General features: G+C 52.5%; 1 protein-coding gene across 2 annotated transcripts in view; it reads left to right on the plus strand.

Annotated features, from left to right (window-relative positions):
- The window catches only part of SSBP4 (single stranded DNA binding protein 4), a 33,797-nt gene extending 16,406 nt beyond the window's left edge, over positions 1–17,391 (plus strand). The window contains exons 6-17 of one of the 2 annotated variants that reach the window (XM_028713655.2): positions 1,460–1,537; positions 2,410–2,469; positions 3,712–3,781; positions 5,020–5,087; positions 5,613–5,680; positions 7,299–7,344; positions 9,204–9,239; positions 9,391–9,490; positions 10,272–10,339; positions 12,253–12,331; positions 13,408–13,436; positions 15,256–17,391. In XM_028713655.2, the coding sequence (XP_028569488.2) occupies positions 1,460–1,537; positions 2,410–2,469; positions 3,712–3,781; positions 5,020–5,087; positions 5,613–5,680; positions 7,299–7,344; positions 9,204–9,239; positions 9,391–9,490; positions 10,272–10,339; positions 12,253–12,331; positions 13,408–13,436; positions 15,256–15,525 (972 nt within the window). In that variant the 3' untranslated portion in view covers positions 15,526–17,391. The remainder of the gene's footprint in view (positions 1–1,459; positions 1,538–2,409; positions 2,470–3,711; positions 3,782–5,019; positions 5,088–5,612; positions 5,681–7,298; positions 7,345–9,203; positions 9,240–9,390; positions 9,491–10,271; positions 10,340–12,252; positions 12,332–13,407; positions 13,437–15,255) is intronic. The other variant, XM_028713656.2, reaches the window with a different exon arrangement.
- Positions 17,392–19,867: the final 2,476 nt, after the last annotated feature.

Consider the following 19,867-nt stretch of genomic DNA (forward strand, 5'->3'; position numbering starts at 1 on the left):
GTGCCCTGGCCAAAGGCCTGGTGGAACAGCTCTGTCTTGCAGGCCCTGCGGAAAGATGTCAAGTCCCGCAGGGCCCTAGTCTCTTGGGACAGAGCGCTCCACCAGATCGGGGCCACGGCCGAAAAGGCCCTGGCTCTGGTTGAGGCCAGCCTAACCTCTCTGTGGCCTGGGACCTCCAAGATGTTTTTGTTTGAAGATCGTAAGTTCCTCTGTGGGACATGCCAGGAGAGGCGGTCCCGTAGGATTTTCTCTCCTGGAATGGAACCTCCAGCTGCAGGAGCAGTCTACATCAGACCTCGGCCCGACAGGGAGAACCTGTGAATTAGATGGTGCCTTGCTTGTGGAATTTCCTGGGGTGGGGGCTTGGTGGGGAAGGTGTGGTCCATATGAAAATTATGTGGGGAGGGGGACGGCCAGGGTGTGTGGGGAACAGGAGAGGGAAATCCGGAGGCAGAGAGAAGCTCTATTTTCCCTGGTAAGTGTGAACCAACAGCGCCCCTTAGCGGAATCCCAATCGACTCTGTTTCCTACGACTGGGATTCATAAGCGCGGAAGCCGAGCAAAGCCGTCACAGCAGTGATAGCCATCAATCACTCTCTCCTGTTCCCATCAGTTTGGCTGGCTCTCTTTCGAAGCTGTCTGGTTTGGTGGCTGGCTCTTGTGGGAGGGAGTTCCACAGGCTCTGCACTGCTGGAAGAAGTCCTATCTTTCCCCCCGTCCCGGATCTTCATGGTCCGCTCTGGCGTTCTGAGAGAGGGAGGAAAAAAACCTTCCATTTCCCCGTGACGTGCATTGTTTGACAAACTTAAAACTTACGAGTCCCAAACCGGGGGTCCGCAAACTTTTTCAGCAGGGGACCCGTCCACTGTCCCTCAGACCTTGTGGGGGGCTGGACTATATTTTTTTTGGGGGGGGTGAACGAATTCCTATGCCCCACAAATAACCCAGAGATGCATTTTAAATAAAAGCACACATTCTACTCATGTAAAAACACGCTGATTCCCGGACCGTCCATGGGCCGGATTGAGAAGGCGATTGGGCCGGATCCGGCCCCCGGGCCTTAGTTTGCCTACCCTGGCCCCACATCCTGCAACCTTCCCTCATAGTAGACCTCCATCTCTTGGTTTTAGCACTCGGAACACCCTTTTCCCGAACGTTTTCCAACCCTACAATATCCTAAGGCAACCAGAACACTCCCAATTCCAGCCACACCATCAATTTATCTAACGGTATTACGACGCCGGCAGCTTTTATTTTCAGTTCCTTCCCGAATGATCCCTCCTGGACTTTCTGATCACTGTACCCCAACCTTCCCCCCAGTTCGGGGGGCACCTTCCATTTTTGCTCATCAGCTGTGGGAAAATGGCATTTTTGGGGGGTGAGGACGGGAGGCTGGAACCACAGCCTAGGGGCCCTCTCCCCCCTAACTCTGTTTCTGTTTCCCTCCGTGCCCCACAAGGGACCTCCAGGCTCCCAGCAGGCCCCCCAGGGCTCGCCTCACCACCCCAGTGCCGCGATGATGGGGCTTCAAAGTCAGGTGAGGCTACAGAGCCATTCTTCTGCAACATTTCTGCATTCTCACTCTATAAAGATTCCGGCATTGTAGGGGGCTGGGCTGGATGACCTTCGGGGGGTCCCCTTCCCACGCGACAATTTGACGTCGCTTGCAAATCCTACCGCCCCCTTTTTTTGTAACACTGGGGGTTGACCCATGGAATAATAATAATAATTTATTATTTATACCCCGCCCATCTGGCTGAGTCTCCCCAGCCACTCTGGGCGGCTCCCAATCAAGTGTTAAAAACAGTACAGCGTTAAATATTAAAAACTTCCCTAAACAGGGCTGCCTTCAGATGTCTTTTAAAGATAGGATAGCTGCTTATTTCCTTCACATCTGATGGGAGGGCGTTCCACAGGGTGGGAGCCACCACCGAGAAGGCCCTCTGTCTGGTTCCCTGTAACCTCACTTCTCGCAATGAGGGAACCGCCAGAAGGCCCTCGGCGCTGGACCTCAGTGTCTGGGCTGAACGATGGGGGTGGAGACTCTCCTTCAGGTATACAGGACCGAGGCCGTTTAGGGGTTTAAAGGTCAACACCAACACTTTGAATTGTGCTCGGAAACGTACTGGGAGCCAATGCAGATCTCTCAGAACCGGTGTTATGTGGTCCCGGCGGCCACTCCCAGTGACCAGTCTAGCTGCCGCATTCTGGATTAATTGCAGTTTCCGGGTCACCTTCAAAGGTTGCCCCACGTAGAGCACGTTGCAGTAGTCCAAGCGGGAGATAACCAGAGCATGCACCAATCTGGCGAGACAGTCTGGTACGCAGGATGAGACCCTTCCTACCCGCACTAACTCCGGTGTGATTTATGGCTGACTTGCTCTTTGACTCTCTCTGTGTCTCCCACAGCCGTTCATGTCTCCACGCTTCCCAGCCGGACTGCGGCCTTCGCTACGGATGCCAAGCCAGGTGAGACCACCCACCAAAGGGCACCCACCCAGTCCGTAGGGTGGTTGTTGTTGTTTAGTTGTTTAGTCGTGTCCGACTCTTCGTGACACCCTGGACCAGAGCACGCCAGGCACTCCTGTCCTCCACTGCCTCCCGCAGTTTGGGCAAACTCATGCTGGTAGCTTCAAGAACACTGTCCAAACATCTCGTCCTCTGTTGGCCCTTCTCCTTGTGCCCTCCATCTTTCCCAGCATCAGGGTCTTTTCCAGGGAGTCTTCTCTTCTCAGGAGGTGGCCAAAGTCTTGGAGCCTCAGCTTCAGGATCTGTCCTTCCAGTGAGCACTCAAGGCCAACCTAGCAGTTCGAAAGCACGTCAAAGTGCAAGTAGATAAATAGGTCCCGCTCCAGCGGGAAGGTAAACGACGTTCACCAGAAGCGGCTTAGTCATCTGGCCACACTACCCGGAAGCTGTACACCGGCTCCCTCGGCCAATAAAGTGAGATGAGCGCCGCAACCCCAGAGTTGGTCACGACTGGACCTAATGGTCAGGGGTCCCTTTACCTTTAACAACCTTAAAGAGGTTTACGAAAGGAAAAATGCAATGAAATTGTCAGATCAAAAACAAAAACCAACAGCACACGGTTAAAAACAAGCATTTAAAACATTTTTAAAAAACCAGAAGATTGGAAAACGTTTATTGAATATGTGGGTGAAAACTCTGCACATTTGAAAACGTTGGCAGCACTAAGATAAATTCCACAGCGTAAATAAGTTTTGATGGATGTAACCATGGGTCACCCAATGGTTTACTTTGAGCAAAATATGCAGGGATTTGTGTGAAACGAACCATGGGAAGAGAAGAAGGGAAGTCGTTGATATTTTAAGGTTGTTTAAATGAACGTAAAAGAGAAAAAATTAATAAAAAATATACATTAAAAAAAAACACATCCAGAGGAAAACTATGTGGTTAAGCTCTTACTTGCTGTGATGGCTTTTCTGCTTCCCTGGACAATTCTTTGTGCAAAATTAAATAAAATGTGAAAAAAAATAAAAACATATAAAACATTTTTTTTAAAAAAACAAACAAAATCAAGATTAATTAAGACCCATGTCAACCTCGTACGGGGCATTGCCTAAAGAAAGATGCTTCTAGCAGACGCCAAAAGGAAAAGTGGGGTCAAGTGGCAGGGAGTTCCAAAGTTGTGTGCATGCTGAAGACAGGTTTACGTTCTCAGATTCATTGCCCTTGCGCTTCCCCCAACAGCCACCGGGTGGCGTGCCTGGACCCCAGCCTCCAATGTCCAGCGCGATGGACCCCGCGGCGTGGGTGCAAGGTGAGTTGTGGGGTCGGGGGGGCGGCGAGGTTCGCCTGGCAAATGGGTGTGGGGCTGTGGAGGAAGCTGGTTTTTGTCCCCGAGTCAGGCTCAGTACAGTTGGCCTCCCCGTCACCAACTTCCTGGGGGGGGGGCGGCGTTCCAGGGGTTTGCACAAAAGATCCTCTGCAGAAGAAGTTTGCCTTCTGCATACCAAGCAAGATTCGGGACCCTCACTGCAAAAACAGACCCAATATTTATTAAAGGTAAAGGGACCCCTGACCATTAGGTCCAGTCGTGGCCGACTCTGGGGTTGCGGCGCTCATCTCGCTTTATTGGCCGAGGAGATGTGGAAGCTGTTTGTAGAATTCGTACAGTCATACCTTGGGTTATGGGACGCGGGTGGCGCTGTGGGTTAAACCACAGAGCCTAGGACTTGCCGATCAGAAGGTCGGCGGTTTGAATCCCCGCGACGGGGTGAGCTCCCGTTGCTCGGTCCCTGCTCCTGCCAACCTAGCAGTTCGAAAGCACGTCAAAGTGCAAGTAGATAAATAGGTACCGCTCCGGCGGGAAGGTAAACGGCGTTTCCGTGCGCTGCTCTGGTTCACCAGAAGCGGCTTAGTCCTGCTGGCCACATGACTCAGAAGCTGTACGCCCCGGCTCCCTCGGCCAATAAAGTGAGATGAGCGCCGCAACCCTAGAGTCGGCCATGACTGGACCTAACAGTCAGGGGTCCCTTTACCTTTACCTCGGGTTACAGACGCTTCGGGTTGCGCGATTTCAGGTTGTGCACCGCTCCGAACCCAGAAATACCGGAGCACGTAACTTCCAGGTTTCGGCGCTTGCACATGCACAGAAGCCCTAAATCGCACTTTGCACATGCACAGAAGCGCCGAATTGCAACCTGCGCATGTGCAGACGCAGCGCTGCGGGTTGCGGACGTGCATCCTGCACGGATCACGTTCGCAACCCGAGCGTCCGCTGGACTGTTAAAACAGAAAGGGGTCAAACCATCACAGGAGGTGTTGAAATTTTGGGAAGTTGGATAGTTACAATGGACCGGTCTCGGGTGTGGGGTGAACATTTTTATTCTAGTTTATCTATGATAATTACATTGTCGGGAAAAAATTAATAATAATAATAACGGAAAACAAATACCAAAAAGCCCAGACCCAAGCTTACGGATCTCATGAGGTTAGCAAGCAGGTTCTGTGTCGCTGCCTTAAGCGTCGTCTTGTTCTTTCTCTCCTCCTCACCAGGGCACCCCTCCGTGGGTCCAATGCAACGCATGAGCCCCCCACGTGGCCTAACAGGGATGGCCCCACAGGTGAGCACCCCCAAACTGAGGCCCGGGGTCACCAAATGCCCAGAATTCGCATTGAGGTTCCTGGGTCCCTTCGAAGGTGTTGCTGACTGGTTGGGTGCAGAGGGACGGTGCTAGGAACCAGATTGGGGGACCCACAAGGGAAGGAGGCCAGTAAATCAAGATGAGCGCCGCAACCCCAGAGTCGGCCACGACTGGACCTAATGGTCAGGGGTCCCTTTACCCTTTACCTTTACGTCCTCTTAGTTTTGCAGTCAATTTCAGCATAGTCCCATCAGTTTCGTAAGCCATTCCTCCTCCGTTAGTAACCTTTCCGCTTCTCTGCATAGAAAGCTCTGGCTGTTGTTGTCCAGTCCATAAATAAACTCAGCTTCCTGGAACCTCTGTCCAAATTATTCCTAGTAAAAAGGCTTCAGGTATTGGGGGGTGGGGATTGCCAATTTAAACACCCTTTTCCATTCATTATACATCATTTCCCGAAAGCCCTTCGCCTTGTCACGGGAACACACCTCTTTTCTTACCCTCCAGAGTTACGGTGCTGTGATGAGACCCCCGCATGGATCCTTCGCAGGTCCTGGCATGCCGGCGATGAGCACGTGAGAAACCCCCTGGTTGCTTTCCTTTTTGGGGTGGGGGTAGACAGCCGGAAACCGGAAGCTCCTGCAGCCAATCAGAAGCCCCGTTGGACGTTCGGGTTCCAAAGAACGTTTGCAAACCGGAACACTCACTTCGGGTTTGCGGCGTTCGAGAACCAAAATGTCCCGAGTTCCAAGACTGTATAATAAATACCGTATTTTTTGCTCTAGAAGACTCAGTTTTCTCCTCCTAAAAAGTAAGGGGAAATGTTTGCGCATTTTATGGAGCGAATGCAGGCTGCGCAGCTATCCCAGAAGCCAGAACAGCAAGAGGGATTGCTGCTTTCGCTGCACAGCGATCCCTCTTGCTCTTCTGGCTTCTGAGATTCAGAATATTTTTGTTCTTGTTTTCCTCCTCCAAAAACTAGGTGCGTCTTGCGGTCTGGTGCGTCTTATAGAGCGAAAAATACAGTAAATGTTCAGGCTGGCATTGCGACAGTCACTCGAGGCTCAAGTGGCCGCAGTGGCCCGGAGTGCCTTCCATCGGCTTCGGCTGGTGGCCCAGCTACGCCCCTATCTGGACAGCGATAGACTAACTACTGTTGTCTATGCTCTGGTAACCTCAGGGCTAGATTACTGCAATGCGTTGTATATAGGGCTGCCTCTGAAGACTGTTCAGAAACTTCAGCTGGTGCAGAATACAGCGGCCGGCTCACTCACCGGGTGGCAAGACGGTTTGAGCACATTGCACTGATCCTGGTCTGACTGCACTGGCTACCAATTAGTTTCTGGGCCCAATTCAAAGTGCGGGTTCTGACCTGTAAAGCCTTAAATGACTCAGGACTGCAATACGTCAAAGACCGCCTCTTTCCTTTCTAACCAGGCTTTTAGTTGTTCTGATTGACATCTTATGCCCCTTTAAAATGCGTTTTTTTTTTTCTGGGGAGGGGGCTGTTGGGTTGTTTTTATTTTTATTATATGGGACGCGGGTGGCGCTGTGGGTTAAACCACAGAGCCTAGGACTTGCCGATCAGAAGGTCGGTGGTTCGAATCCCGGCGACAGGGTGAGCTCCCGTTGCTCGGTCCCTGCTCCTGCCAACCTAGCAGTTCGAAAGCATGTCAAAGTGCAAGTAGATAAATAGGTACCGCTCCGGCGGGAAGGTAAACGGCATTTCCGTGCACTGCTCTGGTTCGCCAGAAGTGGCTTAGTCCTGCTGGCCACATGACCCGGAAGCTGTACGCCGGCTCCCTCGGCCAGTAAAGTGAGATGAGCGCCACAACCCCAGAGTCGGCCACGACTGGACCTAATGGTCAGGGGTCCCTTTACCTTTTATTTTGTGGTTTTATATCCTGATTTTATTCTGTGAGCCGTCCTGAGACCCCTGGGTATAGGGCAGTATATAAATTCAGTAAATCATCCAAGCAACCTCTTATATTTGATCCGATTTATTCTATTCCCGTACGGCTTTTCGTTCAGACGAACCCCAAAGCGGCTCACAGACGACAATAAAACATCGCAAATGAAGCCTAAATGCAGGGTTGAATGCTCTGAACAAGACGAGAAATAATCAAAAGTCCTAAAGACTTAAAATGATCAATAGAATATGTCAATGTATATATTCTCTCTTCTTTTTTGCAGAGGTCCTGGAGTACGAAGCCCCTGGCCAAATATGAATGCAAACTCGGTAACTTAAAAAAATATACTGAAAACCCACCCCTGCTATAAAATTCTGAACTGCAGAATTCGTCCCCTCTACTGAACCCCACTTCCTAAGACCTCACCAATGTGATTTCTCCTCACAGAGAAAGGCTTGTTTACATGTTAAACTGAGCTCTCATGCGTGCTCTCTCCACGGACATGTATATGGGTGTTTGCGCGAAAACTGTACCCTAGCTAGATGCACAAATATAGGGCAGGGGACACCTGGCTGGCCAGCAGTACGTGCAGAAAGGATCTAAGGGGTCTTGGTGGACCACAAACTTAACATGAGCCCACCGTGTGATGCAGCAGCAAAGAAATGCTAATACTATTCTAGGCTGCATTCACAGGAGTCTAGTGTCTAGAATAGAGGGACGCGGGTGGCGCTGTGGGTAAAAGCCTCAGCGCCTAGGGCTTGCCGATCGAAAGGTCGGCGGTTCGAATCCCCGTGGCGGGGTGCGCTCCCGTTATTCGGTCCCAGCGCCTGCCAACCTAGCAGTTCGAAAGCACCCCCGGGTGCAAGTAGATAAATAGGGACCGCTTACCAGCGGGAAGGTAAACGGCGTTTCCGTGTGCTGCGCTGGCTCACCAGATGCAGCTTTGTCACGCTGGCCACGTGACCCGGAAGTGTCTGCGGACAGCGCTGGCTCCCGGCCTATAGAGTGAGATGAGCGCACAACCCTAGAGTCTGGCAAGACTGGCCCGTACGGGCAGGGGTACCTTTACCTTTTACCTAGTGTCTAGAATCAGTGGTCAGCAAACTTTTTCAGCAGGGGGCCAGTCCACTGTCCCTCAGACCTTGTGGGGGGTTTTATATTTTGGGGGAAAAGAATAATGAATGAATTCCTATGCCCCACAAATAACCCAGAGATGCATTTTAAATAAAAGCACACATTCTACTCGTGTAAAAACATGCTGATTCCCGAACCGTCTGCAGGGCGGATTTAGAAGGCGATTGGGCCGGATCCAGCCCCCGGGCCTTAATTTCCCTATCCATGGTCTAGATCAGGGTAGGCAACTTAAGGCCCGGGGGCTGGATTTAGCCCAATCGCCTTCTCCATCTGGACCACGGACGGTCAGGGAATCTGTGTGTTTTTACATGAATAGAATGTGCGCTTTTATTTAAAATGCATCTCTGGGTTATTTGTGCGGCATAGGAATTTGTTCATTCCCCCCCCCCCCAATATAGTCCAGGCCCCCACAAGGTCTGAGGGACGGTGGACCGGCCCCCTGCTGAAAAAGTTTGCTGACCCCTGGGTCTAGATCAAGGGACGTCATAGTCCTCCTCTCTTCTGCCTGGGTCAGACCATACCTGGAATACTGTGTCCAGTTCTGGGCACCCCAATTTAAGAAGGATGTTGACAAGCTGGAAGGTGTGCAGAGGAGGGAGACCAAGATGATCAAGGGTCTGGAAACCAAGCCTGATGAGGAACGGTTGAAGGAGCTGGGTATGTTCAGCCTGGGGAAGAGGAGACAGAGGAGATCCAAGAGCCATCTTCAATATCCAAAGGGAGCAATCTTATTTTCTGTTGCACCAGAGGGCAGGATAAGCGATGGGTTCAGTGCCTGAACTCCTATTACAGTGGTACCTCGAGTTACATACGCTTCAGGTGACATGCGCTTCAGGTTACAGACTCCGCTATCCCAGAGATAGTACCTCGGGTTAAGAACTTTGCTTCAGGATGAGAACAGAAATCGTTCTCCGGCAGCGCAGCGGGAGGCCCCGTTAGCTAAAGTGGTGCTTCAGGTTCAGAGCAGTTTCAGGTTAAGAACGGACCTCCGGAACGAATTAAGTACTGAACCCGAGGTACCACTGTACATCCCTCTCTGTCTTGTTTCTTTCAGGTCCCGTATTCCTCCTCGTCTCCGGGCGGCTATGGGGTGAGTTTCCCGTGGGGTGGGGTGAGAATCTGGGGGCGCTGAGACCCCCTTGTGCAAGGGGTGTTCGAGTTTCGGTGCAGCGTGAGTCTGGGGAAGCCAACCGGTGGAGGGATCTCATGAAAACACTTCCGGGTTTCTATTTATCTTCTAGACGCAGCCGAACTCCACCGTCCTGTCGCTCTCGGCTTCACCTCAGGGCCCCCATGGCGGTGGGGGCCCCCCTGGCACCCCCCTCCTTCCCAGCCCCGGAGGTGAGTGCTTTTTACACAGCCCAGAAGGAAAGGTTGTCAGTTCATTTACTTCTTGTCAGTGCAGTCGTCCCTCGGAAGCGGAACGGAATCCGTTCCGGAAGCTCGTTCGACTTCCAAAACGTTCAGAAACCGAGCCGCGGCTTCCGATTGGCTGCAGGAAACTCCTGCAGCCAATCAGAAGCGCCGTCAGACGTTCGGGTTATTTTGTTTTGTTTTTTGTGGGGTTTTTTGGATGAAACAATTCTTCATTAATGTCATTACAGATTTTACTTCACACATACTATATATATATATATATATAACAAGACTCTTTCGATATCTGCCAGGAAACACTTATCATCACTGTACCCTTTGAGACAAGGGACGCCGGTGGCGCTGTGGGTTAAACCACAGAGCCTAGGGCTTGCCGATCAGAAGGTCGGCGGTTTGAATCCCCGCAACGGGGTGAGCTCCCGTTGCTCGGTCCCTGCTCCTGCCAACCTAGCAGTTCGAAAGCACGTCAAAGTGCAAGTAGATAAATAGGTACCACTCCAGCGGGAAGGTAAACGGCGTTTCTGTGCGCTGCTCTGGTTCGCCAGAAGCGGCTTAGTCCTGCTGGCCACATGACCCGGAAGCTGTACGCCGGCTCCCTCGGCCAATAAAGTGAGATGAGCGCCGCAACCCCAGAGTCGGCCACAACTGGACTTAATGGTCAGGGGTCCCTTTACCTTACCCTTTGAGACTTGAGTTCGAGTTTAAGAGCCCTACAGGGTTGTCTCATCTGCCTCCCTTCTCTCCCCAGACTCCACCAACTCCAGCGAAAGCATGTACCTGATGAATCCCATCGGACCCCCCGGAAGTCGGCTCAGCGTAAGTACCTATCGAACACAACCTCAGTATGGCTTGAGCCCAGTCTGCCCACATATGAACACCTACCTGGGTGCTGAAATCCCTTTGTCACGGTCTGGTCTACGGGCGATCGAAGTCCCGGCTGAGGACATTGGAACTGGGGGAAAGATGGCGGGGTGGGAGCAGGAACGAGAGTCCAGAGGCCAGGGGTCCGAGGGTCAGGAAGCAAGGAGTCACGAAGTCAAGGGTCCGAGGGTCGAGGAGCAAGGAGTCACGAAGTCAAGGGTCCGAGGGTCGAGGAGCAGGGAGTCACGAAGTCAAGGGTCCGAGGGTTGAGAAGCAAGAAGTCACGAAGTCAAGGGTCCGAGGGTTGAGAAGCAAGGAGTCACGAAGTCAAGGGTCCGAGGGTCGAGGAGCAAGGAGTCACGAAGTCAAGGGTCTGAGGGTCGAGGAGCAAGGAGTCACGAAGTCAAGGGTCTGAGGGTTGAGAAGCACGGAGTCACGAAGTCAAGGGTCCGAGGGTTGAGAAGCATGGAGTCACGAAGTCAAAGGTCCGAGGGTCGAGGAGCAGGGAGTCACGAAGTCAGGGGTCCGAGGGTCGAGAAGCAAGGAGTCACAAAGTCAAGGGTCCGAGGGTCGAGGAGCAAGGAGTCACAAAGTCAAGGGTCCGAGGGTCGAGGAGCAAGGAGTCACAAAGTCAAGGGTCCGAGGGTCGAGGAGCAAGGAGTCACGAAGTCAAGGGTCTGAGGGTTGAAGGAGCAAGGAGACACAAAGTCGAGGGTCGAGGAGCAAGGAGTCACAAAGTCAAAGGTCCGAGGGTCGAGGAGCAAGGAGTCACAAAGTCAGGGGTCCGAGGGTCGAGGAGCAAGGAGTCACAAAGTCAAGGGTCCGAGGGTCGAGGAGCAAGGAGTCACGAAGTCAAGGGTCCGAGGGTCGAGGAGCAGGGAGTCACGAAGTCAAGGGTCCGAGGGTTGAGAAGCAAGGAGTCACAAAGTCAAGGGTCCGAGGGTCAGGAAGCAGGGAGTCACGAAGTCAAGGGTCCAAGGGTCGAGGAGCAAGGAGTCACGAAGTCAAGGGTCCGAGGGTCGAGGGGCAAGGAGTCACGAAGTCAAGGGTCCGAGGGTCAGGAAGCAGGGAGTCACGAAGTCAAGGGTCCAAGGGTCGAGGAGCAAGGAGTCACGAAGTCAAGGGTCCGAGGGTCGAGGGGCAAGGAGTCACGAAGTCAAGGGTCCGAGGGTCAAGAAGCACGGAGTCACGAAGTCAAGGGTCCGAGGGTCGAGTAGCAAGGTGTCACGAAGTCAAGGGTCCGAGGAGCAAGGAGTCACTTTAGCTAATGGGGCCTCCTGCTGCTGCCACACCGCAGACGCTTCAGGTTACAGACTCCGCTAACCCAGAAATATTACCTCAGGTTAAGAACTTTGCTTCAGGATGAGAACAGAAATCGTGCTCCGGCGGCGCGGCAGCAGCAGGAGGCCCCATGAGCTAAAGTGGTGCTTCAGGTTAAGAACAGTTTCAGGTTAAGAACGGACCTCCGGAACGAATTAAGTACTTAACCCGAGGTACCACTGTAGTTGCGGTTGCTGCGTCCCTTCCAGCCCTTCAGTTCTGTGATGCTATGAAAACCGAGGCGCAGATGAAAACCGGCTTTTCATTGCTGGTTCTCAACGCGTCCCGATGTCTTCCAACAATTGCTTTTGAATATTCTTGATCGGACCAATTTGCAGGAACACATGGGGTCGAAAAGGGAACCTCAGAGGTCATCCAGACCAACCCCGGACTGGTCCGCAGCTAAATTTTAGAAAGAAATGTTTAAGGGGGGGAGACGGAAGCATCCTCTCCCTTGCCACTAACTCTTTCTCCACCCCACCCCCATCCAACTTCTCCCACCCCACACACCCTGTCCCCCTTCCTGCCTCCCCTGTCCCCATTTTTAGTTCTCCATGGGGCTGAGCCCCGAAGGCGCGATGCCCGGAATGAACGCGATGGAGCCACAACACATGAACGGATCCTTAGGTTGGTTTAAGAATCGCTTGTCCTGCTCACGGATTATTCATGGTGTAGTTTTAATAATCCGAGAAAGGCTTACCCAAAAAAGAGAAAAAACCCACCCAAAAAACCAACTAGTCCTCATTAGAGTCTCCTATTATAGCTGTTAAGCTTTGCCGATTCAACATATTCCTTGTCTCTCGATTCCATCAGTACAAAATCCGAATAGTTTCCTGTCTCTCCAGTTACGATTCCATCCTGGGAGGAAGAGATGGGGGTGGGGGTCTTGCCTTTGGGGTTCTTAGGACCACAAGTCATTTTGGACTCACAGCTGTCCATGGAGGCGCAGGTCAATTCTGTTTCCAGGGCAGCTGTTTACCAGCTCCATCTGGTACGCAGGATGAGACCCTCCCTGCCCGCAGACTGTCTGGCCAGAGTGGTCCATGCTCTGGTTATCTCCCACTTGGACTACTGCAATGTGCTCTATGTGGGGCTACCTTTGAAGGTGACCCAGAAACTACAACTAATCCAGAATGCGACAGGTAGACTGGGGACTGGGAGTGGCCACCGAGACCATAGAACACTGGTCCTGAAAGACCTACATTGGCTCCCAGTACGTTTCTGAGCACAATTCAAAGTGTTGGTGCTGAACTTTAAAGCCCTAAATGGCCCAGTATCCCTGAAGGAGCGTCTCCACCCCCATCGTCCAGCCCGGACACTGAGGTCCAGCTCCAAGGGCCTTCTGGCAGTTCCCTCCCTGTGAAAAGTGAGGTTACAGGGAACCATGCAGAGGGCCTTCTCGGTGGTGGCGCCCAGCCTGTGGAACGCCCTCCCATCAGATGTCAAGGAAATAAACAGCTATCTGACTTTCAGAAGACATCTGAGGGCAGCCCTGTTTAGGGAAGTTTTTAATGTGTGATATTTTATCGTGTTTTTAATATTCTGTTGGGAGCTGCCCAGAGTGGCTGGGCAAACCCAGCCAGATGGTTGGGGATATAAATGATGATGATGATGATGATGATGATGATGATGATTATTAGCCCACCAAGCCCCTGCTAACAGGGTCTGGTGTTTCATTCCAACCGCCTCTGTTTCCTCCGCAGGTCCTGGTGAAATGGAACCCATGTCAAAGGTGAGATTTTGCACTGTGCTGCCCTTGGGGGGGGGCAGGAGGGCCAAGCGTTTAGGGTCTGTTTAATTGGAGGGGTGGGCACTGTTGGGGATTCGATAATGCGGGGAAGGGTGCTCCAAGGGCGATTCTGCTCTGCATGCAGATCACCCCCCTAGGGCATCTCTTTATTTAAATCAGTCCTGAGGACCAGAAACTTGCTTTATTTTTAAGGGCAGGGGCATAGCTCTTGGGCTTGCCGATCAGAAGGTCGGCGGTTTGAATCTCTGTGACGAGGTGAGCTTCCGTTGCTCCTGCCAACCTAGCAGTTCGAAAGCGCGTCAGAGTGCAAGTAGATAAATAGGTGCCGCTCCGGCGGGAAGGTAAACGGCGTTTCCGTGCGCTGCTCTGGTTCGCCAGAAGCGGCTTAGTCATGCTGGCCACATGACCCGGAAGCTGTACGCCGGCTCCCTCGGCCAGTAAAGCAAGATGAGCGTCGCAACCCCAGAGTCGGCCACGACTGGACCTAATGGTCAGGGGTCCTTTACCTTTTAAGCCCTACACATAGCCCTACACTTATCCCTAAGATGGTTGGACGGCACCCTATACGGCTCCTTCCAGCAACTCCTGCAGCCCAGCCAAACGTCTTGCTCCGCTTTCCTTCGGACCCCCATCTTTGAGGCCGAGACGGGGGTCTTGTCGTCTGGGCAGCCCAAGACCTCCAGACCCACTGCTAGGCTTGCCCCCCAGAGGGAGGTCGCTTCAGTGCTGCTAAAGCAGCAATCTGGCTTCACCCCCAGAGGCACACTCCATTGGCCCTCCAGACAGGTCGATGCCAGCATCCTAAGGGCTAGAAACCTAAGTTTTCAAAACAACAAACTGTTGAGGTTTCCCCTGGGAGCTGGGATCTGCTGGGTGAGGTAGCTCTGTCGGTCAAGCGCGAGACCCTTGACCTCAGGGTTGTGGATCCGGGCCCCACATTGGGCGGAAGATTCCTGCATTGCAGGGGGCTGAACTAGATGGCACTTATGGCCTTTTCTATGCATGGGACGCGGGTGGCGCTGTGGGTTAAGCCACAGAGCCTAGGACTTGCCGATCAGAAGGTCAGCGGTTCGAATCCCCGCAATGACGGGGTGAGCTCCCGTTTCTCGGTCCCTGCTCCTGCCAACCTAGCAGTTCGAAAGCACACCAGGGCAAGTAGATAAATAGGTACCACTCCGGCGGGAAGGTAAACGGCGTTTCCGTGCGCTGCTCTGGTTTGCCAGAAGTGGCTTAGTCCTGCTGGCCACATGACCCGGAAGCTGTACGCCAGCTCCCTCGGCCAATAAAGCGAGATGAGCGCCGCAACCCCAGAGTCGGCCACGACTGGACCTAATGGTCAGGGTCCCTTTACCTTTACCTTTGCTAGTTACAGGTAGGTAGCCGCGTTGGTCTGTCGAAATAAAATAAATAAAATGAAAAATTCCTTCCAGTATCACCTTAGAGACTAACTAAGTTAGTATGAGCTTTCGTGTGCATGCACACTTCTTCAGATACACTGAAACAGAAGTCACCAGACCCTTAAATATAGTAAGAGGGTGGGGAGGGGTATTGCTCAGAAGGGTGGTGGGAATGGGTGATTGGCTGATAGGTGTGGTAATTAACGACTGCAATTGGTTTTACAGGAAAAAGCAAGGGGTGAGATGGTTAAAACAGCTTTATCATGTATAACGAGATAAGAATCCAATGTCTCTATTCAGGCCAGGTCTCTCCACGGTTTTAAGTTTGGTAATAAGTTGGTCATTTTGTGGTGAACGGAATTAACTGTCTCTCCACCCCCGTTTTCTTATTCCCGGTTCCTAAGGCTTCTCCCAGCAGCCTGGCGCCTTTGAACAATCCTCCTGGCACCCCGCGAAATGACGGAGAGATGGGCGCCGGATTCCTCAACCCGTTCCAGACCGAGAGCGGCAGGTCCTGCGTGGAGCGCCGCCCGCGGCGGGGGCGAGGTTCCCGCGGGTCCCGGGGTCCGCGTGGGGGCCGGGGCGCCCCGTGGCCAGGCAGGACCGGACCGGCCACTCCCAACACCGACGAAACCATCTCGTACTGGAAACAGGGGCAGCTGTCCGAGTTGTGACCCCGGGGGGCGGCTGCCCCCCCCTAATGTCTCTCGCTATGGAGCGACGCCACTGGTTCCCAAACACTCCAGTGACATTTCCCTAGCATCCGCCTCCTTTGATACGACCTGGACTGACCGCCGTGGAGGCAAGACGGGGAGGTCCTTTCAAAGAATAATAATTTAATAAACTCTTCTCTATCCCGGCTGCCTATCCCAACTCGGAACTGCTGATCCAAACACATTTATAGATCGACTTGTGTCGCCCTCATCTCTCAGACGCTCGCGAAATCTCCAATGGGGCAGGCTGGACTGCCTTGTTCTCCCCATCTCCCGGCTTTTTTTGACTTCACAGCCCCTCGAAGACACCAGGAGCACCCGGGGTACTTGGGGGGGGCGCTGGGCAACCCCCCCAAAAAAATGCTACAGAGCTGGATTGTCTTTTGGGGAGAGGGGCAGCGTAGGGGCTGCGATTCTGTATTGGGGAATTGAGTGGGAGGCACGGTTTGTAAGTGGGGTGGAAGAGGGGCAGCACTTGGGGGGCAGGCTCGCGGGAACCCTGCTTTTGCACCTCCCTGGAGTGTTTTCTTCTGGCACCCTCGAACTCGGACCGCCTCCCCGATGGAAGAGGAGAGGGTTTCGTGCATATCGAAACATGGCCTGCTGTACAGAGGCAGAATTTGCATCCGTGGCCCTCCCCACTTTTGCCTCCAGCCCCCAGAGAGGGAGGGAAGTAGCCTCTAATCAAGAAACCCACGCCAAACCCCAATTTAATACTGGTTCAGAGCTGGCCTTGCGTCTTTTAAATGTGTGTGGTTTTTGGTTTTGCAAGACATGATTCGTTGTTGGTGTGGGGGAATCCCCACATTTTCCCCCTTCCCTCTCTTCTCACCCCCCCCCCCCCAAAAAAAACAGAATCTTAATGATTATTTTTTTAAAGCTGGCTTGAAATTCCTGTAGTGGCCAGGAGGGCGGCGCTCTTTTGCAGGGTTTTTTATTTACCTCTCTGCATCCCAATTTATTAAAACTCCCACCCGTTTCTGTCAGCCAAGAGCAGCGATCATTAACCTCGATTCCTCCACTCTGCAAAGATGTAATTGGACTACAAATCCCATCAGCGCCAGTTGGCTCAGTCAGTGGCCATGAATGATGGGAACTGTGGTCCAGCTGCATCTGGGGACGCCCCCCCCCCCCCAATTTTTTTTTGAAGAATGCTGGACTAGAGCAGTGGTAGTTGTGGGCCTTTAAGAAAAGGGGGGGTGTCCACAGAAACTGTTGCTCCGCCCACATTTAGCCTTTGGCTCCGCCCCAGCCCTGGCATGAGGTCGCTCAGAGGCTGGAAAACTCATTCCTTTCCCTTCCTATATAAATTCCCAGTGGCATTATTACTATTTTTTAATGCACGTTCCCTGCCACTAAATTGCTCCTAAACTTTTGATAAAAGGAGATTTCATAGTCCCTTCCAGATCGACGATTCTATATGCAAAATGGGGAAAACCTGCCAGATTACCCGCTCTCCCCCTCCGTTTAAACTTTATATTTTTTAAAACATTCTGCTTTTGCTACGGAACCTCATGCAATCTGCAAAAAGAATTGAATTCAGAACGGGGAGTGGGGAACAAGAGAGCAAATTCGCCTGGGCCGGTTGACGTTACCTTATTATTAATTATTATTATTGCAAAAGGGGGGTGTATCTTTGGGATGGGGTAGAAATTGCTTGCCTCGCCCCCCAAACCTGGGTGGTTTCTTTCGTCGCTGTAAATAGAACTTACCGTTTTTTGGAAAGCCGCTTCAATTTTTTTAAAAAGTCGCCGACAAGGAGGGGAAAAATAATAGAAAACCTTGCATCAATAAATGTTAAACTTGGATTTTTTAAAGAAAAAACAATGGGGGAGGAATTGTGTGTGTTCTTTTCGCAAAGCAAGAGTCTACGGAGTTGGTAAGGGAACACCAGGGGTCATCTAGTCCACCCCCACAAAATCCAGGAATGATGTTTCATTTAGGTACATTTTTTGGGGGTCCCACCGGATTCCCGTCCCCCCAACAGCATCCCTCCAGATTCCCCACACCCTATTTCCCTGGGTGCTCACACGCAAACAGCCCCCGCTTATCCTGGTCCTAGCAGGTAAGAGAGGGCTATTCGCCCCTTTACGTTTAGCTTTGTAGCAGCTTGCTAGTTCAACAGGTGCAGCTTTCCCCCCCCACCTGCCACAAACATGCTTTGGCCTTAGCAATGGTTGCTACATGGGGAGAGAGACTACTTGCATATACAGAGTCTGTATACCGTATTTTTTGCTCCATAAGACGCACTTTTTTCCTCCTAAAAAGTAAGGGGAAATGTCTGTGCGTCTTATGGAGCGAATGCGTGGTCCCTGGAGCCGAATTGCCCAGGGGAAAAAAGCAGATTGTGCTTTTATTTTTTTGAAAGAGGGAAGTGGGTGTTGAAACAAAGCCGCTGATTGGCAAGCAATCAGGAGAGAGATAAGGGACGCTAGAGATAAAGGAGGCTGCCTGGGAGGGAGGGAGGTAAAGACAGCGAACTTGCAAGGAGAGGAGACAGGAAGACTAAAGCAATAAGGAGAGAAATTAGAAGAAAAGGAGGAGCAAAAAACTGCTCCAGCTAAGGAAAAGACACTAAGGCAAACAAGAGGGAAGGGAGCGTTGAAAGGAAGCAGCTGATCGGCAAGCGATCGGGAGGGAGATAAGGGAGGCTAGCGATAAAGGAGGCTGCCTGGGAGGGGGGAGGTAAAAGCCCATGGATCCTCAGGAATTTTGAATTGGGTCACCCCAAATTCACCATCATGGGACGCGGGTGGCGCTGTGGGTAAAAGCCTCAGCGCCTAGGGCTTGCCGATCGAAAGGTCGGCGGTTTGAATCCCCGCGGCAGGATGCACTCCCGTTGCTCGGTCCCAGCGCCTGCCAACCTAGCAGTTCGAAAGCACCCCCGGGTGCAAGTAGATAAATAGGGACCGCTTACCAGCGGGAAGGTAAACGGTGTTCCGTGTGCTGCGCTGGCTCGCCAGATGCAGCTTTGTCACGCTGGCCACGTGACCCGGAAGTGTCTTCGGACAGTGCTGGCTCCCGGCCTCTTGAGTGAGATGGGCGCACAACCCTAGAGTCTGTCAAGACTGGCCCGTATGGGCAGGGGTACCTTTACCTTTAAATTCACCATCAGATCACACAGCATGTCCATGGCTACAGCCTGCACCAAAAAAACCACACACCCACTGTTGCGTGGGGCCGCAATGACGCAAAAACGTGGTTACAAAGCACGGATCCACATGGATCCTCAGGATTTTTGCATTGGGCTACCCCAAACTCACCATCAAATCATGTCTGTGGCCACAAAAATCATACATCCGCTGTTCAGAATATTTGTTTTCTTGTTTTCTCTAAAAACTAGGTGCGTCTTATGGAGCGAAAAATATGGTAGTTCAGTCTTGTTTGCGAGGGCAGCTGCGTATTCCTGCATTGCAGAAGGTTGGACTGGATGACCCTCGGGGTCCCAACTCTGCAGTTCCACGGCGACTGCCAGCAAGCTAGGGCCTTGCGCAGGCAGGGCGCATGATGCTCCGCTCAGCTATGACCCCTACTGTAAAGACATGCCAAGGCACTACTCCTCATTATCCCGCGTGAAATGCAGATTTAAACTCCAGAAGCTGCCTTGCAGCCAGTCCACCTGCGCTGACTGCCAGCAGCTCTCAGACAGAAGCTGTTCCCCTACCCGAAGGTGCCGTTGGGGATGGAACCAGAGACCTTCTGCAAGCCCAAGCAGCTGCTCTGACTGCGGAGCTACAGAACTTCAGCCTCTGCCGCTAAACTATTTGCCCTCTGCTTTAAAAAATAAGCTAAGGCTGCAGTCCTCATGAAGTGCTCATACGCTCCGCATCATCAACCTCACACAGGGACGGACCCTGCAGCCTTCTGCATGCCAAGCATGCAGCAATTTCTGCCCTCCTTTAATCGTTGAAACACAGCCAGTTTGGCAAGGGGGGTGTTGGGGAATTAAAGAGGGTGGTGCTGTGGGTTAAACCACAGAGCCTAGGACTTGCCGATCAGAAGGTCGGCGGTTTTAATCCCCGCAATGACGGGGTGAGCTCCCGTTGCTCGGTCCCTGCTCCGGTCAATCTAGCAGTTCGAAAGCACGTCAAAGTGCAAGTAGATAAATAGGTACCACTCCGGCGGGAAGGTAAATGGCGTTTCCGTGCGCTGCTCTGGTTCGCCAGAAGCGGCTCAGTCCTGCTGGCCACATGACCCGGAAGCTGTACGCCGGCTCCCTCGGCCAATAAAGCGAGATGAGCACCACAACCCCAGAGTCGGCCATGACTGGACCTAATGGTCAGGGGTCCCTTTACCCAAATAT

The sequence above is a fragment of the Podarcis muralis genome, chromosome 18 (assembly GCF_964188315.1).
Source record: "Podarcis muralis chromosome 18, rPodMur119.hap1.1, whole genome shotgun sequence".
NCBI classification, from domain to species: Eukaryota; Metazoa; Chordata; class Lepidosauria; order Squamata; family Lacertidae; genus Podarcis; species Podarcis muralis.